The sequence below is a fragment of the Daktulosphaira vitifoliae genome, unplaced genomic scaffold, assembly GCF_025091365.1.
Source record: "Daktulosphaira vitifoliae isolate Bord-2020 unplaced genomic scaffold, ASM2509136v1 Scaffold_4, whole genome shotgun sequence".
Classification (NCBI taxonomy): domain Eukaryota; kingdom Metazoa; phylum Arthropoda; class Insecta; order Hemiptera; family Phylloxeridae; genus Daktulosphaira; species Daktulosphaira vitifoliae.
In genome coordinates this window covers 15,600,326-15,628,122 of record NW_026099575.1, presented here as the reverse complement: position 1 = coordinate 15,628,122, position 27,797 = coordinate 15,600,326, and the positions used below count along the sequence as shown (strand labels likewise).

The 27,797-nt window shown below is 32.6% G+C and overlaps 1 protein-coding gene across 1 annotated transcript; it reads left to right on the top strand.

Annotated features, from left to right (window-relative positions):
• Positions 1 to 245: 245 nt before the first annotated feature.
• On the top strand, positions 246 to 24,603 carry LOC126904627 (UNC93-like protein). The gene is made up of 8 exons (XM_050683801.1): positions 246 to 437; positions 623 to 736; positions 6,955 to 7,697; positions 8,603 to 8,828; positions 13,252 to 13,414; positions 13,960 to 14,227; positions 22,514 to 22,866; positions 23,615 to 24,603. The coding sequence occupies exons 3-7, from the start codon at positions 6,977 to 6,979 to the stop codon at positions 22,831 to 22,833; spliced, it is 1,698 nt and encodes a 565-aa protein (XP_050539758.1). The 5' UTR covers positions 246 to 437; positions 623 to 736; positions 6,955 to 6,976; the 3' UTR covers positions 22,834 to 22,866; positions 23,615 to 24,603.
• Positions 24,604 to 27,797: the final 3,194 nt, after the last annotated feature.

Below are 27,797 nucleotides of genomic sequence, written 5' to 3'. Positions count from 1 at the left end.
TCTGTCGGGTGAGTTTTGCATCGTGCGTGTAAACAGAACTATGGCTGTGGGTACTTTGGTGATACGCAGTTGGAAAATTCGCGTCCGTCGAAGGTGCCGTGGTGGGGAAGAAAGTGCGGCGGCGATGTGCGCTGGGCTGCGGCGTGTGCGAAAAAATTGTGCAGAAAAAAGGGGGTAACCCAAGTGGCGGCGTCCATCTCTCGTCGGCAGGCGACGACGGCCAACAGAGTCTCCTCGCGCTCAGTCGTGTCGCGTTTCCGATCGCTGACTGCATTCTCTCTCTTGCCGACCGTTCGTCCGCGTGCGTGTACAGTACATGTGTCTGCGTGTAAGTGTTAGTGTCTCCGCTTGACCTACAATCGTACACAGCCAAACTACCGTAAAACACAAAATAAAAAAGTTATTGTAAAAATCGTTACCCTTTGTGCTAAACTTGGGTGTGTAAACACATTTATACAATTTTTTGCATGTAATTTTTTATTTTATTTCTCGCAGAGTCCGTGTTTAGTCACCGGGCGCTCGGGTGTCAAAAAAAAAAATTACAAGTATCTTATATGTTCTTAAAAAAAAATTTTTTAATACCATATTTCCTTTTTTCTATATGATTTTACATTCAGTGCAGTGCGGAATATAATTGTAGTCAAGTGACCTGTGCCAAATTTCAACACGAGTCATCTACAGGCGTCGTCCCTCAATGATACCCTGAATCGGACGTATCAGTGAAAAATTGAAAGAAGTAATTATAACAAACAATTTACATTGAATAGTTTAACGAAATTTATCCATTGTCGAACCTGAAAAATTTTAATACTTGCCTGTACTGAACTTAAGTCGATATTCTAACCGGTTTTTGCTGTAATATATATATATATATATGATAAGATCCGTTTCAATAGCTGGACATTATTTCTTCGTGCCGCAAAGCTGTATACTTAAAGAAAAAGCTGTATGCTCACGTTTAAATAATACAACTGTTGATTATATCGGAGCAAAACACTTTAAATTATATAGTTTAACGCTAACTTTATAGTCGACAACACGTGTCCGTTTTCATAGTAAAAAAAATTTAACACTCTTTTTTCTCGTTATCGCTCATAATTATCGACTGTTTAGAAAATTTGAATGTCGCTATAAAATTATAAGTATTTAAATCAGTTAACTACCATAAGATGGCGACCGAATTACCATACGTATCTCTCTGTGCCGCAATGATTTTAAACACTTTTCTTTCGCGTTAGAAACACTTAATTAACGAATAGTAATTGCTATTTATACGGTTAATTAAGTTTTAACGTCGTGTAAGGTGTATCGTTATTCGTTTAGTCATCGCATATGAAATTGTAATTGGTTTGCCAATACGTTTCTTCCACGTGGAGAAACATGTTTAAATGTTTTTTTGCCGTTGTTTCACGTGGTACTCGAATTTGGGAGTCTATTTTAGTTGAAAAAATGTTATCATTTCAGTGTACAGTATTTTTATAGATGTTCATCAACTGCCTAAGCGGCAATGTGTGTGACGTTCAATAACGTTTACAGAGAACGTGCAAATTTCAGTAATTTCAATTTTAAAACTAAACAACATATTATCCCGACGGTTGTGCTAAGGCGTTCATAGTTTAAAATGATTATTTTTAAACACTCGCTGTATTGAGGTGTTGTAGTTCAAACAATGCATTTTTCACAAATAATATTAAAACGATATCTTAAAGTATACAAAACGTTTCCATTTCAAATGATTATACTTATAACTTTAAACTATTGACACAGCTGTGACACGTTGAAATACTTTAAGTCTTTCAGCTACAATTTAAAGTAATAGAATTAATGTCTTGTCTGTTAGTCACGTGTAATCAAAAGTTCGCGTAATGTATTATTGAGTACTTTGGAATGGAATGTAAATTTTTCTCAAAATTACTGTTTAACATTGACAAATTGAAAATTAAAACCACTATCATTAATTTTACATACTAAATTACAATATCTTACAGTAACCTTCATCCCTAGTTGAATCAATAACGTACATTATCATCGGTGTACCTTATTCGTGGTCATATACAGTAAAAATATGGTACACTTCCGAAACAATAAATGATAAAATCATAATGTAATGTGACCTTACACTACGAAATATTTTTATGAATTTTTTGCGTAGGCTAAACAGTTTCAATTTGTTATTTCATTAAATAAATATTCGAAATATTAACATAATATGAACTTGAATTTTGAAATTCAAATGTTTTACTATTGTCATTTTATAATTTATTCCTGTCATTTAATGAAATCGGAAAAAATTATAATCAAAGCAGATAAGTAGATCAAAATTTGATACAATTTCCAAAACGACCGTATACACGGTAAAAACGATTATTTTTCACTGACATTCCATAACTGATTAATGTGGTGGTATATTGTTATCATGTTTACAACAGCGACCGTTAAAGTTCTTTGGAAGCCTATCCTCTAGCTATACCGTCATCAGTAATCATCTGGGGCATTAGCCAAAACATGATCTCGGTAGTGTATTGTATTCGTTATGTTTTCACTGCTAATTTTCTTTTCTTCGATATTTCTAAAGCACAGGATATGACCGAACAAATAAATTACAAGCAGTTCTGTTCGCGCAATAACCTACACTACCCGAGCGAAATAATGGCATCAACCTTGGTTACGGTTCAAGTTTAATGGATAGTGTTTCGCATCTTATATTATAGTAGCGATTTAAACATTAGCGGCGTCAATGACTCGACGTAAACATTTGCCGTGATCGTCGCCTGTCATCGATGTAATAACACATGACGTGCTCTGTTATGCGTTCACACCATCTTGGTTCATAACACGGGCTGCCCAACCTTTAATTAAAAACGATACCTAATAAAGTTACATCAATGTTAGCAGATTTTTTATGTACATAACTTTTTATCAATAAACACTGGTCGATAAAGACAATAGAAAACTAATTAGAAAAACCACACCTTTTGAAGAGAATAACAATATTATCAATACTCTAATTTACATTATTAACCAAAGTAGTAATATTTCAATTCCAAATTTTCAATCAGACATTGTGAATAATCAACGATAAATCGAAAATAATAGTAATGATCTGCGTGTAAAAACCTAAAGCACATTATTAAATTATATTCATTAATATTTCGCACTTCACCCTCCTCGTGTCTTAAAGTAATCACTACCGGAACATAATAATATGTTTTGAATCTTACTTTTAAGTTAAATAATACAAGAAAGTCAAATATTGTTTAAGTTAAGACCGTAAAATTAGTTCAAAAGCTTTGTGTATTCGGTACAGTTATTGGTAAACTGAAAATAATTTTTTCAACGACTTATTAGTTAGTATTGTAAAGTAATACAGAGATCGCCATAAAGACCTTGCAACACATACTTTGACTAGCATTTCTCGGTAAATCACACCTTATTTTTTTTTAAGGCTGACATAATTTTTTACAATTTTTGGCAAACGAACAATATTGTTATGTGTTGTATACAAGGTTGTATGATTTGCTATCAACATTTTTTTTTAAATAGTGTTTCTAAAACACAATTTTTCGGATTGTGCCGGTTAAATTGTTTTAGCTAAATAGTGGGCGGTTTCGTTTTCCATAAGACGTTATAAAACAAACAAAAATAAAACACGAGAAATACATCTGACGTGTTCTTGAAGATTTTCTAGAAACGAATACAGCGAGCTTTGAATATGTCTTTGTATCAGCTAAAAGTTGTACGGGAACAGTTGAACCAAACCGATCGAGTCACGTTTTCGCAAGATAAACTATTGTGCTTCAAAAAGAGTATAGAAACGTGTTTAGAAATTTAGCGTTTCGCCGACGAACACAATATTATAACGTACACGGTCGTCGGTAAAATATGCTCAATAGATTACCAATGCCGCGTAAACATCATATCCCTCAGCTAATAACAATTATTAACTGTGGTATGCATTTACATAATGCGATGACAGCCAGGCCGTTGAAAAATTCTATTAACAACATTTGATAATAATATTTTCTAGTAAAACTATTATTTTTGTTTGCCGTTGGGCCCGAGGGTATTTAAATAGTTGAAATCACTCGTTTTATATCAATTTCACTCTTGACGGACCACAAACTGGCGATCAGCGAATTTTCGCAACGTTGTTTACTTTTGAATTCGCATTAACTCAAAAAAAATATTTGCTCGATACTGTGCACGGCGTAAAATATTTTATAGTAATTTTAGAAAGCATTAGCTTGATATTTTTTTGACCAATACCGCTGCCGGGTTAAATTTCTTAACCTTGTCTGTCGTCGATAAACACACGAGAGAATGTGTGTTAAATCCATTGGTGTTTGTAAACAAACGCTTTGAATGCGTAACAACAATAAACAATTCTTCTACAGATAAATAGGTGCCATAGTATTCATTATCTGATGTTTTGTCCAAGATTTATCAAATGACTTAAATATCATTAAAATTATTGTAAATACTGTTTTTTTAATTTTCAAGATCAGTCAAATTTTCCATACGAGTCATTGAATTTTTTTTTTCGTCAACTTTTATAATTATTTTATTCTTTTTTTCAAAAACTAATTGTTTTCTCTCTCGAGGAAAGCATTTTTAAAGAAACAAAGAGAAAAATTTTAAGTACCAAGATAAATTTTGAAAAATGTTCTCGGTTAAAACCGTTTACAATGATAAAAATTATTAATCGCCGACCGTTTGTTAGGTTTATCGTCTGGAGTATTATTTGCACGTCCATTACTTTATTAACATAGCAGATAATAATGATAATGATGATGATGATGATGACCCAGCAAATACTTTTACTTGCTCAATATGCTTATTAATTTCGTTAAATCAGTATTAGTGTGTCATAACGCCCTTCTAAACAGACAATGTCAACAGCGCTTCACTGGTTGAGTTCAATCTATTTACAAGATGCAGCTATTATTAATTTCGAAAATCAGCTAAATTACTCTTAACTGTCTCGAATGTTTCATTTAACACTGTGATAATTCGTATGGCTAATGTAGGATGACTTATCAATAAAGTTCTATAATTACAATCGTTTAATGTCGTTCATAATTCATTCTATATATATATATATATATATACAAGTCATTTACCAAACATCTCCACTTACAGTTGCTCTTTTATAAAACTGTATGGTAAACATATCGATTTATATTTTTTAAACCGCATTTTATGGACTAAACTCGTCCAGGGTTCATTTGATTATATGAATATTTATACATATGATTACTAATTTTTAAAAGGCCTAACAATATGTTTAATTTTTTTCTTTGTAGGATCGACCTAAAACTATTAATGTACTTCTTGCATGTAATTAAATTATTATTAAATTTTAAAATATAATAAAATAAATTTCAAAATTATTAATAATTAAACAATAATTAAAGAAATCCTCAAGTGCCTATAAGCTTTTTATTTAATAGCCACTATTAATTAGAACCAACAATAACGGTCAACAATTAAAGGTACGTTATACACTAAAGTCACTCATAATTGTCATATTAATTATCGTTACCGTTGTTATACACACTATCAATGAATTTGATGTACGTGATTACTAAATCGCCAATTTGTCGATAAGAACTCGAACTATGTGCAAAATGTATTAACCAAAGAGGTGTTGCTCAATTATACAAATACCAAGCAAATAGTTCTTACACCCCAGTTACAATTGAAGTGTCATAAATTTATTGTTTTCAGATTTTACTCTTAACGATAATATAAATTATTAAACCCATTAATAATAATACTAAAAACCGCAACAGTAAGTTACGAACATGTAAAATGAGATTTGCATAAAATTCTATGAACTCGATATTGATTCGATAAAACACATATATCCTAATAAAATGTAAGTAACATAATTTACTGTTGAACTTGAATGTTTAAACATAAAATGAGAGATCACGATTCAGTCAGATGACTTTTTAGCTTATAATTGCTCGCTTTGATACAATATCGTTTTTAATTAAGATGTAGTGATTAGAAACATTAAACAATGCAGGGAGATGAAGGGAAATGTGGGAGACAAAAAATACAATATTCTAATAAACGCGTAACGAGAAAAACAACTCTGCATGTCGTAAAACTGTTCGAGTGTGTAATATTCATGTGTAACCGTGAAAAATGTGCACCTTAATATGAGTGTATTATATTATTATCACACTTTTTCTTTTCATCGAATTTGCATGATTAAGAGCGATTTTTTTTTTTTGTCGTGACTTGAGTGAGTTCATGTCAATAACTAACAGACGCGTCATCCATCTTTCTTTTTTTTTTACTCATAAAAATAATTTTCTTATCATCTGCGCGTAGAGACTACCAAAACTGTATAAAGTTTTGAAGGATTTCATACGGAGAAAAAAAAAGTTTCCAGGTAAAAATATATCAATAAAAACTGTAAGTAAGTTACCTAGTGAAGTATAGGTAACTGTATTGTTTAAGTATGTCAGTTCTAATCAAAACGTACTAGGAAATAGAGTGTTACTTAAAGTTTTGTGATGTAATAACGGAAGTTTGAAGTTACACGATACTGTATGTTTATAACTTTTATTTGAAACGACCATACAGTGTGTTATCAACTAAGGCGTGTTGGAGAATATAGAAACGAATTCCATAGACTTAACTGGGTACTTTATCACGCTCGTTTAAACTATAACGCCTATAGATAGGTACACAAATATATGGCTCACTGTTATTTTTATTTGCGAAAACCGGTTCAAAAGCGGCTTTTCTCAATTACACTTTATTATTATTTACTATGTGCCTCACACTGGGTATTTAAATTGATTTTTTGTTAACGGTGAACCGAGGTCGGTATTTTTAAAAAATTACCGCTATGTTACAAGTATGAACGTCCTTTAAATTCCATTGTATTGTCGCGAGAAGGACTTTAATATGACTTATCATTTCGGTTGTGTTTTCCAGGGTCGCTTTTAGATAATCGGAAATGGTTGCGTCCGCTGACCGCCGAGAGAGCTTCGGCGTGGACAGCAACATATTCCAACGGACGAAACTAAAAAAAGAAAAGTCGTCAGATGTAGCTGTGTACACGATATCCGTTGGAGCCGGATACGATAACCAAGGATTCAAACAAGATGAACTTTCGGGTAACGGACTGTCCAAACCACCTCCAATCGGCGAAGATGACGGCAACGAATTGCCAAAAGGCAAATTCAAGATGTCACCCAAAGAAAAATGGCGGATCCTGAAAAATGTATCCGTCATAAGCTTGGCATTTATGGTACAGTTTACCGCTTTCCAGGGTACGGCTAACCTGCAGAGCTCAATCAACGCTCGCGAAGGTCTAGGTACCGTTTCCTTATCAGCCATTTATGCAGCCCTCGTTGTCAGCTGCATATTCGTACCAACGTTCCTCATCAAGCGACTAACCGTCAAATGGACGCTGTGTTTGTCGCTTCTGTGCTACGCTCCGTATATCGGGGCCCAGTTCTACCCGAGGTTTTACACGCTCGTACCAGCCGGTGTCCTGGTAGGTCTTGGCGCGGCACCTATGTGGGCAGCCAAAGCAACGTATCTGACCCAGACCGGAGCGGTTTACGCCAAGCTAACCGACCAACAAGTCGACGGTATCGTCGTCAGATTTTTCGGCTTCTTCTTCCTCGCCTGGCAAACGGCAGAGCTTTGGGGGAATTTGATCTCTTCTCTAGGTAATTATCGTATAATTTTTATTCTACACAAACCCGATCAATAACAATAGGAATTACCATCCTTATAATCTATGTCACTAGTCACATCATTAATGGTGAATTACCCGTGAGATTACGTGAAATCTATATGGCTTTTATTTTACACCCCAGTAATTTTCCGTCCTAGTTAGATTTTTGCTTAATGACCATCGATTACCGCAGTACTCGATATTTATCTCGACGACCTTATGCAGCAATAGTAGTCAATCATTTATCATATCGACCAAAAAATAAACATAATAAAATTCTAATTGAAATATTTTTCTCGAAAAATACAGAAAAGGTTAGGAGATGAATGATTTGCAGAAAAAAAATATTATGGTCAGTGATATCAAATTATGGGTTAATACAACTTCACCCCTTTAATAAATGTCAAGGATAAATATGATTACTACTTGTGTTCCCCCACTTTATAGAAACAAAATATTTTGTTAACATTCGTGTATGTATGTCGAAATCATTAAGCGCGTTTAATTAACTCGCAAAGTAGTATTTGACCCTATACACTGCAGTTTACCCAGAAATAATTTTCTGAGACTTTAGTCGGTCATTAAACGATATCAAAATAATTCATTATTATCATTTATTTTCACCCACACCAAAAGTTAATATTGTAAAAGAAGCGTTCCTATTCGAATAACACCAATTATTCAAGATAATAGACCTAGAGCATTCACTTACTACGTATCGGTTTAAGTAAATCTGCAACGTGTCGCCAGGAAAAATAACAATTTTAAACTTTACAGTAAAAAAAAAATGTAAGATTTGAAAACTTTTAACACGTTTCGGAAGACTTTTACGACTCTAGTTCGCAATAAATATGAGTATAATTATTTATGAGTAACGGGACTTTTTGTTTTGCACAGTATTGTCTAGTGGAGCGCACGGAGGTGGCGGTGAAGACAACAGCACGTCACTATCGGAAGACGAACTTCGTTTGTGCGGTTCCAATTTCTGTGTGATGGGCAACCAGGCCATCGACAACTTGGAGCGTCCACCCGACTCGGAAATATTTGAGATCAGCACTATATACTTGACCTGTATAGTAATGGCCACTATAATCATAGCCGTGTTTTTAGATCCGTTGTCCAGGTAAATAATAAAACGATTATTTTAGTTTTTTGTTCAGCTCTGCAAGAGCATCGCTGCGCGCATATTTATGAGATTCCTACACGTCTGGCGCATACGGAATTCGTTGTCCGAACGATGATTGAGTATGCACAATAAAACGACTAATGTACACATGTAACATCTTACACAGAAGGAGCGCAGTTCTCCCCATTGTCTATACCGTTTTGTAAATGCACAATGTCATACATCAATTACGCGTTTTTCGTATTTTTATATCGAAACCCAAAAATAATCATCGTAATACTTTTTCCAGGGTTTTATCTTTAATCCTGATAAAAGCGTCGTTAACCCTTTTTATCAATAAAATATTAGCGGTAGTGTTGTAATCCCTTTAGAATAACATTTGAACCAAGTGGTAAACTAAGAAAATTAAAAATTAAGGTTATTCGATCGTATAAAAGATTTGGTTAGTACCCTCTGGAATGAAATAGACAGCTTACCGTCGTATACAAGTGTAAGCAACAGAACATTCGAATAAAATAACTGTATGAATTATTCGGCCAAACGAGTATTGGGCGGATTCTGTGATCATGACCTTGTACGATGCACTCCCGAGAGACCGTTATGAATAATTATTGGAGAATAAAAAAAAATTTGCGTTACTTCAATCTCTTCAAAAAATGATTTCACAGTAAACACAATGTATGTCCAACGAAATTAATTATTACGTGCAGAACCGGCTTGAAATTGTAATTATTTCACACACACACACACTTTATTACGTTTCTGTCTATTCGACGGCATAATAATTTAGGAAAATCGTCAGGCTGAGTTGTTAGTTATTTTTGTGAATTTTTTAGTAGTTTTTAACGTCACTTAAAATCCAATATTTACACGCTTTCAATAATTTCAAATACTTTTGGTAACCTTACACAGCGAAATTTTTCTTACTCGCCACCACTCGAATATTTTAACACGTTTATCATATTCTAAATATTACAGTAGAGAGAGCTATTAATTATCTTACGGAGTGGAAACCATCTCGAAGACTTTATGCCCTGTCTTTCTTTCTATCCAAAAAACAAGTCTCAATAGTTTACGTTCGATAAGTTCCGGTAATACCTACTGCTCATCGTCTCATACTTACTAGTCTACGGTGAATTTTACGGACTCCACCGGGTCCATAGATAATGAATAAATTATTTCACAGTGTGACAGTCACACGACTCTAGTGGTCATTTGTTATGTTTTGCTAATTCAAGACTGTTGCCCGTACGAGCAAAGTATGTTGTTCGACCTTGACAAGTCCACTGGATTATTCGACCCGATAGTTTAACCCATTAACGTCCATGGTGCCCGCGACATGTGCGCTTACCGTTATCGACCAACAACCTTGCGTACAATTTTACACATCCAGTGCATACTTTATTAACATTATCAAAACTCTGCAGCTTCACGTTGTTCAACGGTGATTTTCTGAGTTGTTATCATTCAACGACTATGACAACTAATGACTAAATTTACAACACCGATATTCTAACGCTCTACAAAATCCGAACAAGTGCACAAAATCAAACGCTAGCTGAGCTTCAGGTGATATGTTGTGCGGAAGTGTTGATTATTTATGCCGAGTCCGAGAGGCATAATATCTGCGCAGTATTCGTAACTCGTTGATACCCTCGTCTTTACAGTGTGTAAAGGTCATCCACCTTGACCAAACCCAATTTCGCCTTCGGATAAAACGGAAAACACCATAGGATAATCAAGACATCATAAATCGACAACTCCGAGTTTTTTTGCCAGTCGGTCGTTTAAACGCTTCCTAATTTCGATGTGACCTTATCACATGTCGCCCCAAGGACCGATCCGGTTAAGTAAACATAAAAGTTTTTTTTGCGCGAATTATAAATACCGGTAGACAGTCGCTGAATTACTATTAGTATGATATATTCCGATAAAAAATACCTCAAGACGAAGAATTTCGCATTGAGAGAAACGCATCGAATCAATTAAATGGACATTCAAATTTCAATAAGATAACAACAAACATGTTAATATACTGCCGAATCACACAGTCAATAGCACATTATTTCATTTCGATACCTCATGGCGGTTTGATTTAAATAATTCCGTACGGACTAAATTACATTGAAGTACTATTACCGACCAACTTAAAACTTAATTGCAAGCAAAAAAATATATCAATAATTGCTCATTGGTAGTTCTACACGTTATATATGTAGTGGTTGTTTTTTTTTTTTGCAAACGGCCGCCATAAGGTCTAAATTGTTTTAATTACTTGCCCCGAGATACACTTATCTACTCGACACTCGCGTACACCTTGTTGGTACCATCTTTTCAAGGCGTTTAAAGTGTAGAGTGAAGGTAAGAGCTCTATATTTAATATTTAGTTAAACGTTCAATAAAAATCTATCGCATGTTTACATTAAATAACTTATGGGTTTGCTCTCGAGGCATAAAAAGTGACTACGAATGAATACTTGAATTTTTGACGAGTTAAGTCAAGGACAACAAAACAATTTTAAATGAAATATTTTAGACCCATATTTAAATTGTATCTAACCAGCCAGGTAAAATTATACATTGAACGAAAGAAACATCCATCATGGAACTAATCGTTTTTAAATTGAAACTCTCTGGTAAAAATAAAAATAAATAATAAAATTTAATCAATTCTTTTATTTAATTTAAATATTGCGAAATTCGTAAATATTTCCTGAGATAAAATCCCTAAAAAAATATCGAGAAGTCGTAGACACTCAAATATTATTATCATTATAGTTTAATGCATATCACTATGTGTTAATTTTTAGAGTGTAGTTAATAGAAAAAAAGTTATATAACGAACTTGGGTGTTCATTATATAAGTACAACATGAGTTATCTTTGTCGAGGTCTAGAAGGCGATTTTCCCGAGTATTGTGATATCAAAAGAAAAATGAAATACTTAACGTCGTCATAATATTTAATTATATTTAAGGATAATATTGTATAAGAAATGACAATGCAGTCACGGATCGCAAAAAGTTACATTTGCACTTTCCCAGTTTGGACAGTACTCGTGTAACTGTAATGTTAGCGAGTTTTGTAAATAATTAATTTTTTTTTTTCTGCGCATAATGAGATTTTAATCTAGTCTCCGTTTTAAACATATGTCATTGTTCAGATGATTTTTATTCGAGTACGAGAGATCAAGAAAGAACAAAATCGCTCAATCCCAGAGAAAGTTTAAATGAAGATCGCGTAATACATTTGAGCCGCGTACATTGTGTCGTTCTATACCATTACCTCCCCGAGGGAGTTCATGCTGATTATTATTGGAAATTTTACTGCCACGTTTTCCTCTGAAAAGTCTTTAAACATATCTCGTAAAAAATATCACTTGTTCGAGTTGGCGTTATCTACTGACTTAGGTAGATTAGTAATGTCTGAATATTAATTGAATTTTCGTTAAACACCTGAACTTTAACGGATGTATATTTTATTCTATTTAAATGAAAAAAAAAAACCGTGACTGTTGAATAAATAAACCAAATTCTTACACCTACTGATAGCCCATCCAAAAGAAATCCAATCCAACTGCGAAGTTCAAAAGTATCAAAAATATTTTCTGCTTAAAAACAATATCAAGATTTTTTTTTAAACACAAGACGACGGATTTTTTTCTTAAGTATTAAGCAGACGATAATTTTATGTCATACTATCTTTCAATAGAAAGATTTAGTCACATTTTAATAGCGGAATTCAAGTTGTCATTTTTTGTAATTTCGTATTTATTGCAAAACCGTATCAAGTGTATACATACGTTATGACAATGACGAACATTTAAAAAACATTCAGGGTCTTCTTATTCGATATTGTTCATGTGATTTCAGACTTCTTACGTACTCGCGCACTGTTAAACATTTTACAAACAATACACTTACTATTTGTTTGGTATTGAGTAAGCAAGTTGGACGTGCAATAGAATTGTTACATATTACTTGTAGAAATATATATTAGAACGTTTTGTGTATCCATAACTATGACCAATTATTTTAACAATTCATATGCAAACCAAAAGGCATAATATATTTTAGAACTAATTGACAATTTCGAAATTCTTCCAATTTAATTGAAAATAAAAATAATTATTACTCACTAATTTCTAATAATTCGTCAACTCTGCTGTGCGTTTATAATTTCATGTATATATTAATATTATTTGCCTTTGCATAAAAAGATTAAGTTTGTTTTAGACTCGTGCTAATAAATGTTGGAATTTTTTTAAAAGCAGAGTTCACTCACGGGCGAGTTAATCGTTTTATATATTATAATAATAATATATAAAACAATAACGGTATAAAGCAAAACGTGTGCTGTTGAGACAAATAATTGTTTTTTTTTTAATAGAAGTTCTAAGTGTTTTACTTGTATTTTTATAGATATGGAGAGAAACAGAGGCGTGCCGATAGCCAAGAATTGTCCGGCATTCAACTGTTGTCTGCTACAGCTTATCAGCTAAAAAAACCATACCAACAACTTCTCATACCGATCACCATATGGATTGGAATGGAACAAGCGTTCATGGGAGCTGATTTCACACAGGTCAGTCATTGCATTCGTAATTATTTCCAATTGTGGTATTTATTTTTTCTACAGTGTTCGATCGCCAAACAGTTTATCGTTACTATTATTATTATTATTATTATTATTTTGTCCTGTCTTAATGAGAATACGAAATGCGTTTAACGTCAATCACATTAACTTTCTCGTCGTTACAATTTCCAGCGGATTTAGAAATTATGAGCTTTAATAACGTCCTTAAAATTTCTTCTATTTAAAAACATTAAAATTACTCAGTGCACAGTCTGTCAACCGTAATTTGCTCGAGTTTCCGTTTTCTAAATACAATAACGTGCTCACGATTATTATTAAGTTTCTCGAATAATACAGACACTTCCAGTCAAATCAATTAGTATCAAATAAAATTCTTGTACATACTTTAAAATGTATCATTTTCTAAGAGGTAGCCTACGGACGGAAAAATATTGGATTTGTTTTAACCGAAACGAGAAAGTCACTATCTACTTTTTTTTCCTGTAATAATGCGAATACGTTTTTACAAATAGGGTATATATTTTATTTTGCAGGCTTACGTATCATGCGCTTTGGGAATACCTTCAGTTGGATATGTAATGATCTGTTTTGGCGTAGTGAACGCCATTTGCTCGTTGTTGTTCGGCACCATCATGAAATACATCGGAAGGATACCGTTGATGTTGTTGGGTTTTGTTCTTCACTCGATACTTATATGGATACTCATAGTGTGGAGGCCGCACCCAAACAACCCCAAACTATTCTTCACCATATCTGGACTATGGGGAGTAGGCGATGCCGTTTGGCAGACACAAGTAAACGGTAAGTAAACAAAGTCACCTCTATTTATCTAATTTCGATGACTTTATACTGTGCATTGGTTTCAAGAATAGTCGCGATGCATTTATGTTTTATAATTGCTGTACAATAGAACAAATATCCGCTATGAGACACAAGTGAGCGCATCGCCGTTTGAGGGGAAAACCACTGACACGATAACTTTAAACAAAACCCTAATTACTGTGTACTATGATGGCTCTTCTTTCAATCGGATACGTGCAACGCATTTGATTAATTACGAAAACTCCGTCACCGATCGATTTATAAAAACAAACAAACTCAATACAATAAAGTCGACCTCCTCCAGTCAGCAGAGCAGCGAAACCGCGTACCAGCAATAGCGTAGCCTTCGACAAAAAACAATTGACATCACAAGTATCGTGGGCCGGTCGTTCATCGTTATCGAACCAGCCATTGAGAATCGATTTGAATACGTTATCACTCTAATGGGCTGACTCTACCGTGGGAATGATTTTGGGTTCGGGTCGAGTTTTAGAATGCCGGCCACGAGTATGGTATCGTCAGTTTATGCGTTAAAAAACCCGTGCCATTTTCGCGGAAATCGATTTTTTTTTCCACTATTCGTTTAAGGATACGTCACTAATAGAACCTATACTTTGTACAATACTTCCTGATACGCCTCCCGTATTCGTGTACGGTTATAATGACGAGTGACTCTTTTGCTAACAAAGTGATATGAATTTCCATTGCGAATACCCATTACCGTTTTGCCGTAGCCCTGCGACCGCCGACTCGACGACCAATTATTTTTGTATTGTAATTTGCATGAACAGAATTTTACCCATCAGAAGTGTACCGGCGACCTTGGGCAAAATTAATCACGAATGCCGGCTTTTTTCCGGTATTTTTCGCATTGTTGCGCGTTACAGTTTTTTAAGCCGCATGCGTGTGTGTATGGCGCAGATGCGAAAATTAACGACAAACAAATGACAGGGGGCCAGTTATTATTCATAACTGACCTCTGGGCGAATCTACGGTGACTGGTGCGGAAAGGTCGCTGCGCGTATCGGACGGAACAGCTGCTCAATTTGGTTAATAAATATTATTACCGCACTGCTCGAAAACCGGGCAAACGAGCGCAATTAAAGCGTACGGGGAAAAACAATCGGATTAATCAGTGCCCGCCCGACCTCTGCGGATAAATGTCGTTTTTTACATGGATACGCTGCACGTTATGTGCACTCATAAGTCATAGATCGGGCGGTATGAATGGGTTTTTTTGTTTCCGTTCGAAAAGAATTAGCCGAACGCGCGTATAAGACGTTGCCGGGACACAATGGGAAAACGATTTTCAAAGGATTCACACCGCTCGACTTCCCGCTGATCTCATTTGGTGCGACGCTACAAGACGAGTTAATTCCATTTGTGTTTTTCGATGAGTCGAGGTCGCGGTGACACGACGGCGCGTTAACCGCCTCGATCGAAACGAAAAATCATTTCAGCGCGCAAAACTTTCTCTCTCTCTCTCTCTCCTGCGGTAAACTTGTGATCGCACCAAAACGTTTAGCGTACGTGCGGTCACACGGTCTTGTCGTGATTGTCGAGCGCGTGCCACGTACATTGTGTACCGCGTGAAACGACGGCCGACGCCGTAAGAATGCGACCGTACGAGACGGCCAAGCAATGAAATGCTTGGCACTCGACACTCCAATTTACCATGTCGCTGTACGAATGGCGTTCTGATATTGTTCCTATTGGCCTGTTGCGAGACAACCGGTCGTGCCGTAAAACCGTTTCGGTGTACTTGAGCTTATCGACCCTTTTGTACGCGAAGGCGTCTTCACACCAAACGCTATCTCTGCCGTGCAATAGAAACCACTGCGGCGGAGAACCGCTCGTTTCCGGCGGTGAATATTAATTATCCGCAATTAATAATATCGCTTTGAAAAAATAATAGATAAAAAACCTATAATAAGCAAACGGTTTTACCATGTGATGTTTGCACACACGCAACACGGTGACAAGAAAAACGTCGCCCTTGAAAGAATACGTAATGACAATAATAATAAAAATATACCAGTGTTGAGGACACATCACAAAAATGTCAACTCTGTTGGGCACGCGATGATTTTTTTACCGTGTCCGAGTAGTTTCAATTATATTATGTGTGCCAATACGTTATTTTGCATTTCGGAATATAATTGTACACGTAAATCGTAAAAGTTTACCGCAGTGACCTATAAACTTTTGCTTGTTAACGACAAATGATGAAAACTCATTGAATCGTTCATTTGGTTTTCTAGTAACATTGCAATTAGTATATAATGTTACTCCAGTGTAACAAAACTTGTTTTTGTAAAAATAAACAATTTTCGCACTAGTTTTGCAAATGAACACTTGATATTTTCAACGTATTTATTTATACTTATTAAGTACAAAATTAACGTTTGCGAAACTAATTTTGCGACGTATATCACCTAGGGCTCCACAGTAAGTTTTCAATAAAAACAATGACGCAATTCATAATATTCATGTAATGCAACATGCGTGTTAGAGGTTATCGGTGTTTTTTAAGTACACCCTAGATAAGTACGTACTTAATCTACCCCTGCGGCCAGAGATCATAACGGAAACGCCATAGAGTTAGCGTGCGACCTGCTTAACATAATAACATGTGTGTTAATTAGTTTTTGGCTTATTGTAAAATTTGCGTGTCGTTATAAAATTCCACGTGAATATTACTAAAAAAAGACTTCTCCTTCAGTACTGACTTTCGCCTGTTCGCACCTATTGCGTTGTATCTCAATTTTTTTCTCTTTGTAGGTTATGAACAATTTGTACAAAGACAGCCGTTGACTATTATTTTATGTATTATACCTCATGAAAACAATCCGTGTAATTTCTATTGTTGGTCTTCGCGTTCAAATGTTTTAACGCCATAAAATGTCTTGACCTTTTTCGAAAAAAGAAACGATTATTTATAAAAATACGTCTCGTATTATTTATCATAAAGCTATGAAAGTGTCACAATCATAACGATTTTAAATTCACGGTGGAAAGCGTCATGATACATTTTCAATTAATTTGTTTTCAACATTCAAACCAACAAGATAATCAAATAAACATTTTTCTTTCCAACTATACAAATAAATTGCACGTGTCATTTTTTCATATATTTTATGTGACACTACTTTTCAACGAGATGTTGAAATTCGATAGTTACAAATTTGATTCAATACAAATGTTTGACTTCATTGCCCCTAGCCACATCATCATCACTGTCCAACGATTTTATAGGTCTCTAATACAAATATTTAATCACAAATTTATGCACAGTTCAATAGTTTCGCAAATAAACAAAATTTCAAAACTTTACTCCGACAAAATCTAACATAATAAAATAACAAAACCAAATTCCACTTTAAAGCAACTCCAAAACAAATATTACTCTTGACCTCGTGTAACATATCTTCACACTGAAATGAATCGTTAAATTATCCTTTTGTCTAAACATATTAAGCAATAAAGAATACATTTTTTTCAATTATAACCTTCGTTACGCTATTCTATTACTATCTAAAATCACCTAATAACTAATAAACACGTTACGGTATTTATTTTTCAAAAATTAACACTCATTTATCATTTTATTTGGGACTACTTTGCCTCGCAGAAATAAAATCAATCCAACTAAAATTTGTATGGCTTCTTTCTAAAGCGCAATCTCAAGGATTGGAAAAGTTAGTTTCATTAGCCGTAATTAATTACACTAAGATCAAATTAATGGTCAAATGAGTTCGTGTAAATATAAAAAAAATCATGACGTCCGCGTCACTTTTTTATTCGGTTACTTCAACGCAGATTCATTAATATCATATGTTGGAACGTACCCGGCACGCCCTGGACACAATAAGTAATAAAAATGTGAACATTGATCTTTTTTATATATGAATACAATTTAGCGAACACGCAGTAAATAATTTTTTACAAACTTGATGTATGGCGGCGGTTCGCACAATGAACGATATTATTGACAAACATTAAATTCCATAAACTAGGAAATTGTTTTATTTTTAAATTCGTTTTTTTAGCACGTACCCAAATATTTAAACATGTTATTCTGAAATTTTCGAATCTTGGATCCTTAGATTTAAAATATATTTTTAGAGATCGTCGGTATGTAACTGGAGTAGAGTATTTAGACATTTTTATAAATTGAACTCGATCATATAAGATTTTAATTTTTCAGAACACTTCTTCCGTTAGAAATTCCACACTGAAACTTAATACTATTTCACTATCGGCAACATAGTTTTTAGTCTGATCCTAAAATCTACTTGTACAGTTATTCAACGTAATTTAAGTATTCAATGAAAATCAATTCCCTTGTTCTGAGATTTTTCAATGGCTCCAGATCAACACCTTAACTAAACCGACAGTCAATATGGTTGAAGTCAAAATTGAAATGAAACCGTAATAAGTTAAGCAGATTTTCCCTATTGACGTATTCAATATATTTGTATCATTGTTTCGTAGACAATTTTCATAAACATGATAATAGACACAATTTTGTTAATTTTAATTTGTATTGTTAAGAAGTACAATTATTTCAAGAGATGACAAATCATTACTCTTTCGACAAGTTTTTGTCAAACGAAAAATTAGCATATACTCATTTTGATAGTTTTTGTGATCATGTCAAGTTGTCGGCGTTTTTAAACAATATTTGTATTGTATTGGGTATACAAAAAATATTAATTACAATATGGTTTATATTTCAATTAACATTGTGTATTGTATATGATAGGAAAAAATAGTTTCGAATAGATAATAAATCTCAAGCGGTCGATGATCGTCGTATGGGCTGCCGCCGTTGTTTTTAACCTTCAACGTGCGATTTTATTGCGAATTCTTTTCATAAGTGTAATTAAATGAGAGTGATCGATTAAAAAAATAAAAATCTAAAATTTAATCAACTAACTCGATGAAAACCATTAAAGTCTGTACATGACTTGGTCACTGAACTTGAAATTTATGCAAGAGATTTTTTTAATAATATACAATTTTAAATTGGTGTTCACCGTTATGAATCCATCGTGAATATATTCATACAATACATTATCTGTTTCCCTCGCTGAAAATTTTTCGATAAGCTGAACAAGCAATAATATCATAACGCAACTGCAACGAGTATACTGTTTTTTAGAGTTCAACAACTGATCAACTTGTCTTTCTCCCATTTTAAATGTCGTGTGCATTTTACTGAACGTTAAATCATTTCAAACTTGATATCATTTACCGAGCAATTTTCAACTAAATACTGGACAACAATTCATTAATATAAACCACGGGAACAACACATCTCACAAGATTCAAAAATACAATCTTCAATTAATTCCAAATACTCCGAGTCGAAGTAATAAAACCGCTATAAGATCCATCGATATACACCACTGAATACTTGATAGAAAATATTCAAACAAAATATTAATATCTTCTTATTACAAAAACCAATGTTTTTATGTCTATTGAGTCAGATTCGGTCGTTAATTTATACAAGTAATGTGCAGCAGCACAACGTACTGCAATTGATATTATAACAACGGAAACGATAACCATAGTTAATAATTGGCCAAAGATAATCGCGCTATAATGTTAGGTGGAAGCCGCAGAAAAAAATGTTGGGGACTGTACGGTGGTATTAAGTCACGTACAATGGACTATTAGGTCTGATGACTTGCCAAACGTGAGACCGGTGAAGGTACGTATATTTTTTACCAGCATCTCGTGTGATAGGTATAGAGTGCGCACATTATTTTGATCGCCACCAAAGCTATCGAGTACTGAGCAACATCCCACAGAGTTAAACTTCGACCTCCTCTTCTCCTTCGTTTGCATTGTCGTCACCCTGATGCTGAATACATGTACACGATCAACAACCTCTTCGCTAGCCTCATACACACACTTATAGTCTGAGTACTCGTTACAATACTATTATGTTTATACATTGTGCATATTGAGGTTATATTATTGTTCCTATTAGATTGCAAAATGTAACGATCAATATTAGCGAACACGGTTCCATTTCGATCACACAATAAAAACACTTGTGATTGAAGTCCAGAAATGAAGTGATCGTTTTTAGCTACACTAACTTGTTAATTCGTCAAGAACGAGTTTTGGTAAAAAGTAATAGTAATATAATGGAGATCGTTTATAGAAATGTTCATATTATCATAAGAGTTGAGCACCGACATAAAATTGGCCGGTCAACTAGAGACATTTTAAGTCGAACAAAAACGATATAAATTTTAAATATATATATTTTTAATTGGCTCAAACTCGTATTTTGAGTAATTTTCCAAACTCACTCGTGTGTTAAAAATTGAAATTAAAAAAATGAATTCTTAATAATATTTTAAACGATTACATTTCAATTTGAAATTTTCCATTTGATTTCTCCGAGAAAAAATAAATAGTTTTGTTTATTAAATTCTTATGTAAATAAGCGATTATGATTTATAGCCTTTTGTAAGAAAATAATTTTGAAGGTGCAAGTATAGTAACGACATAAAATGTTTTACTACACCGTCGTAAAATAAAATTCAAAATAGACAATTTGGCCATAATAGACCATTAAAAAGTATAATAAATTATTTATCACATACTAGGAGGGATTTGGCTTGTTTTTCTTTTAATATGTGTTTTCATTTCAATCAATGCTACGCGTATAAAGACAACAGACGGTAGTAAAAAAATGTAGATGGCCCCAACGCGAAAAACGAATAGCACACCCATTCGAAATTGCGTGTATTACTCGGTAGTAATTCGTATTAAGTGAGTGCTTGCCGGAAGTTCTAGTTCCCAGCAAATAAGTAACAACGCCAATATTACACGACCAAACCAAAAACGACAAATGACTATCGTGTACACAAATGATTCGCTATTCATATACGTCTCGTTAATTGAAACGACTCCGATGGTTCTCAACCGAGACGGCCTATTGGACATTCGTATGGAACTAATTTAAATGGTAATTGTTTTTAATTTTTCCATGCGAATTAATCGACCGACTTTATTCGATAAAACGTATCACCTTCGGAACGGAACTCTTTATTCGCGACCATCCCAACCTCGGACCCAAACAGCGTGTTCGATTCCGTTCACGGTCGTTGATTTGCTTTGCACGACAACCACGCGGACGGGTAAAAAGACATCCGATGACAGTATTTGTGATAGTTCGCCTCCTCGAACAAATGGCGTTGCGAAAATGCCCAAGTGCTTCCACAGTTTTTATCGCATGCGCTGGTAAATGTGCATAAATCATTGCACTACAATTGCTGACCTATCGACGCGGAGAATACAATACATTGCAACTTATGAGAATTAGATAAGTATTGGCCATTCATTCACAGCGCGCATAGTAAATACTTTCCAATCTAAAGTCTGCGCAAAAAGGACGCACGTATTGATGCGTGCGATATTTCACTATGAATAGACACGGTAATTCATATCAATGAATTATGGTCTCGACTAGATTTTTTTTAAGTGGGTATATGAATTAGCGAATAACTTACGAGTTACTTATACAACTCATTAATGCCGTCAATTGGCCAAACGTCTCGCGATAACATAATTTATGAGACGATTATTCTATATCCAAATGTAAAAATCTTACAGTGTCTAAATGGGCGCACCCATTGTAAACACAAAGTAGTGAACCCTCCATTTATTCTACTAGGACTTTATTTTCAAATGCTTTACTTTTAATAGGACATCAATTGATCATTAATATGAACATTATATTGAATTGTATTTCTTCTATCAAGTATCTAAAGAAAATTATTTAATCGTGTATTTTATGCATAAGGAAATAAATAATAATTACTAGAAGGCTATTGAAAGAGTAATAATTTTTATCTCTTAGAAGAAGTTTACAGATAACGCATTGTTTTATTACCTATAGCTTGTATTTTTATTTTAAAAATATTTTTTTTTATGGATTTTGGATAAAACCCGTTTGTATAACGGATTACTGAGCTGTTTAGCCGTGTCTACACAACACTTTTCAGACGGTTTTTAGGCAAAATCAATGAAATAACTATTAGGCTATAAATATCGCGTTGCTACCAGGGTTGTTAAAAAACACGTTTCTTAAAAAAAAAAACCTGTTCAAAACGTAAGTAAACAGTTTAAAATGTCCCATATGACCAATGTAAATGTTGAATTTTCGGTTTTTTTTTTTACACGCAACAGCCCTGATTGCTATTAACGTCTAATTATTCACTAATATGGTGTTTTTTACAGGTATCTACGGTACGCTGTTCAGACGGAACAAGGAGGCAGCATTCAGTAATTTCCGTCTGTGGGAATCTGTCGGTTTTGTGGTGGCGTACGCATACAGCACACACCTGTGCGCCAGAAAGAAGTTGTACGTTATGGGCGTCGTGCTGTTCGTTGGCTTCATGGGCTATATCATTGTGGAGATCAGGCACAGCATCAAAGCGAGACGGCTCAAGCGTTTAGCAGAAAATCCAAAGCTGGAACCGCTGCCCGACGACCCTGTCAACGAAACGGACGATGAGAAGGACGACATTGACGACGAAATCATCGTGACACATTTATAAACAATATGTTTTTTATCACGAAAAGCAAAGAAGGTAAATACAGAAACAAATTACGCGCATAATATAAATACAGCCGATTTGGTTTCTACGCGTATCATCACCTCCCATGTTGCTCACTGTAAACAACAAATTCAACTACCTAATTGCTGGAAATAAATATTAAATTAAATATAAAGAAAAACGAACAAATAAAAACATCAATAAACGTAAAACGTGTTATATTTCAAAAATAGTTGTATGTGATTTTAGTCACACAAAAATACGTCTTCCTAGAAAAATAAGTTACACGTCAACTACACTCACGTGTCTTGGAAAGTGTATAACTGCTGCGAAATCGTACAAATCACCCAATTCTTTGAATTCAAATAATGTGCAAATCCGTACAATTTTAGGGGTACAGTAATGATACTTGTCCGAGTCTTTAAATTATTCACAATTTTTTTCAAAACTTATCCTATTCTTCTGATCATATTTTAAACATTCATGACCTCGATACTGTACTACGAAAAAACGTAAAAATAAGCAAGTACTTAATCATTAACTTACCCAAAATAACTCCTGATATCTGTTGGAGTCCATTGACATTATTTTTACACTTATTATCACTGGCGTGTAAAAATAATAAAATCAAACAGTCGTTTATTACATAAAATTTATTAAAAACAAAATCTAATTGATGATGTCATTGAGCAAATACTTAATTTCCGTTTTTCAGGGGCGCCATTCCTAACAAGACACCAATAAAATTTTAAATATAATTAGATTTGTTTGTTTTTTGTAGATTATCGTGGTGGATGTGCGTTGAAATGCAATGGAGCAACGCTTTCAAGACATTGTGTTTTTGAATATTCAAGTTTAAAATACAATGTACTCAGGAGAACACACAAGCATTTCTCAACTGCTACGAACGTTATCATCACTTTGAAACATTCAAAATAAATACATGTACATACATATATATTTTTAGTTCACTTAAGTAGAACTTTGTGGAAATTAGTGTTATATAAAACATACACTTTTTACCAATATTCTTTAATTTATTTATTGCATTTTGTACATACTATTTATACTGCATCGTCTATTACTTTTGCAAACTATTTATGTATACTTACAATAACACATACACCTATATTATATACAAATTATTTCAATAAAAAAAACTTGTACATTACTTATTATGATAAATTTTAGAGATTAATGAGCCTCAACATTATTAATTATTTTATGTATTATCTTTACCACATAATTTTTGTAGTAAAAGTGATCTAGGTATAGAAATTACTAATTTATAATTATTACTAGCAACTAATTGCAGAAAAGTTTATATTTGTATCACAATTTAAGTAATATTATCTTAAAATATTTGTGAACCTTGATGATTAAGCATGATTTATGATAAATTGAGTTTTTAGTCAAAATACTGTTACTGTAACTACCAACTCATAAATTTTGTCAAACACATGCTCATACAACTGGTATTATTATATGCAGAATCATATAAAATACTTACGTTTAATTGAGCAGTGCGAACATAATATTTTGTAATTGTTGTTAATTTATGTTATTGTGTATATTACATTAAGTACTATATTATTTTATAATAGTTAACAATTCATATATTTATGTAGATTAATTACCTTTAGAAATAAGAAATAAATATAGGTATTGATTCTCATCAGCAACAACTGTGATGCGATTTATCCGTAACAAAAACGTGTATAATGATTAGGTTGTATAGAAATATATACATATTAACTTGTTCAGCAAAAATCAGTATTATTATTCATTTTTCTCAGCCATAAGATATTTATTATAAAATTAAAAGACAATCATAGGTGGAAACTAATTTTTTTTTTTTAGAATAATTTTCAATACAATAATTGCTAACTTCGCAACTCATTTGAATACGTATAAACGCTTATGATACAAGTTCATATTATATCCCGATGTTTAAGGCATTATGCATATACCAACATCAAATATAATTGAGTAAAAATATTATTCTCTAATATTGACATGACACTCATTTTCCCCTGCGACTACGCCAGCGATGGTAAATAAGTTGTGCTCACAGATAAATATTACAAATAGTTTTAATATACAAGAGGGTGTTCAGTAAAGTAAGGAAACAGGTTAATTGTTATAAACGATGAGAACAATAGAAACCTGTTAAATTACTTACTGAACATTCTATACATCTGTAAACGGCCCATAAGTACTATGGTAGAGGCTTGCAAATAATAAAATATGTAATACGAAAAAATTCTAATATTTATAAAAAGTATTCAAGTAATTAAAATAAAATTTTCAAAAAGTGTTTGAAGTAATAAAAAATTGTTCAAATACATAACAAATATACTATAAAACCGAAAGCAAAGGATTACACTCATTTCCCCTTTAATGAAGCTCTGTGCCAAACGGGACATGATAAGTTATTAAAATAATTTGAGTGCGTGTAATAAAAGACTATTATTCATTATTTTATACCGTTAACTTTATAATAATGTAGTTAAATATTAAAAAAAAAACTGATTTCAACAAAAAATTCATTCTCAAGTTCATTTTTATTTTTTTATACTCTTAAGATCGTTGACACAGATAAGGTGTCTTAGATACTAAGCAAAGCAGAAGATTAACTCGTCAAAAAGTTTAAACTAAGTTGGAAAGTTAGATCAAATAACTTGATACTTTTTTAAGCTAACTTTTAACTTAGTTCGTTACTATTTTAACTCGACAAACGTGTTAACTTAAAGTTAATTTAATATGGTAGTATCAAAACTACGTTAAATATGTAATTCACAATTTTTTTTTTTAATATCCTGAATCTTTATGATCTATTATATATCTTAGAGGTAACAAGTGATCAGTAAACATGCACATCACGGAGAAATAACGAAATATTCCTTATTATGTTTATTACGCTTAACCACGAATAAAGATACACTTTTTTATATCTTTAAACGTGTGCTTAACTCTGCCGAATTCTAAATAAAAAACACGTGCTCCCATCGCACACGATATGTTCAAATGCAGAATAGTGAAATATCCATCGTTATTAAAAATTGTAAAATATCGACTCTGTTATTGAAGTAAAATGTGTTGTGATTTAAGTTCATTGTTATTTATTTTATTCACTGTTAATACCAACTGTGAATTCATTATATATTTACAAAAGGACATTGGTGTAGAAAAGAACATATAATCGTAGTTTTTACTGTTAACTTTGGTGTTAATTAATTTTACAAATTAAAAATAACAAGAAAGAAAATGTCATGTGCAAGGGTAGTGAGCGGTTCGCGCCAAAAAAGGAATACAGGTCCCTCTGCTTATAAGTTGCCGCAATGTTTATATTCCTTTGGTAATAATTATCACAGAATGTCTTCTTCAATCATTGGAGAAGACGGGAAAATATCATAATTGATATTTTTTGAGAGTATAATAATAAAGGTACTTTTTAAATTTTATACAAATTTGAAACAAATATTTTAGTAACCTTTATCTTTCTGAAATAACTAACTAAACTAACTCCTATCGCCATATAAATGATTCATAGTTGACACATTTTTATTACTACACAATTCACTGATGTTCATGCATCTTTCTCTTGTGTATTTTTGGTAGCCTAGTAATGACTTGTGTCGGGCGGTGTTGTATGATCACGGCACGTAGACTTATAAATATTGAATCTTTATTTTATAAATAATGGTAATTTACAGAAAATACATTTTTTAATTATTTTTGTTTTTTTTTAACTTTAAAATACACTTTTTTAATTATTACAAGATATATATTTCTAATGAACATATATTTTTAAATAGCATACTCACAGTAAAATCTAATAAGTCGTAAGTATTAAATTTGAATTGAATTGATAAACTCTATTTGGTCATAATCTAAGTTGTAAAAAAATAATAGATAATGATTTATTTTTGTTCCGCAATTGATAATAAATATTCTATAATTATATTATTAAAAATTACTATATTTATTAGATAGCATGTTAAACGATTTTGGATAAAAATTTTATAATTTTTCTTGTTGCCATGAAATTTTTTTTTGTTCATTTTACAAATATTTAGATTTTGGAATAGAGACTATGATAAATATTTATAGAAAATTTTTAATTTGAAATTTAATTTTAGAACACTATACATAATTTTTTTTTAATTTAAATTACTATAATAACGAGCAGAATGTTCATGTAATATTATGCATAAGTATATATGTTTATGTTTCTTTTTTTTTGTACGTTTATTCATAAAATTCAACCATATTTCTAAAAATATTTGCATTATAATTTTAACAATAAATCATCACACAGTTCCGGTTGATTTCAATTTAAATAAACATACTTAATTAGTATAAATATTGTACTTACAAACAAACATACTAAAAAATATTGATGTAAACGAAACGGTTAAAAATTAAAAAGAAAAGAGGAATTATTTCTAATAACGTTATCGATAAATTAACAAAAACATGTGTTTTGAATATTTATTAATATCTATAAATAAAAATAATAATTACATAATAATATAACTAAAAAAATATGCTATTATGTTGTCCTTAATTTAATTTTTAAGTTATAAAAATCCGGTATATTAACAGCAGTTACACTACTAGGTAATCGTGTAATTACTAAATATAAAATAAATGTATAACAAAACTAAAACCATACAGGTTGATCACAATAAATAATTTAAAGAATATCGAAATATCTTTATAGAGTATCAATTATCTGTTTTAAATAAAATAATGTATATTTATAATCCAATAAGGTAAAGGAAAAGATATACAAGTTAAAGTAACAAAAATTACAAAATTGTACTTCAATAAATTATTAAATTGTAAAATTCGATTATTCTAGAGAATTTATAACATCAAAACAGACTAGTTATATCGCTAATAATGTAATTTTTAATATCAAAATGTATTATTTGAAAGTCGAAATTATTTTTTGAGTA

Excerpts from the sequence above, each read along its gene's own strand:
- LOC126904627 (XM_050683801.1), top strand. The coding sequence starts at position 6,977 with ATGGTTGCGTCCGCTGACCGCCGAGAGAGCTTCGGCGTGGACAGCAAC. Across the intron at positions 8,829-13,251 it reads TTTTTAGATCCGTTGTCCAG|ATATGGAGAGAAACAGAGGC; the intron begins GTAAATAATAAA and ends GTATTTTTATAG. Across the intron at positions 14,228-22,513 it reads TTGGCAGACACAAGTAAACG|GTATCTACGGTACGCTGTTC; the intron begins GTAAGTAAACAA and ends TGTTTTTTACAG.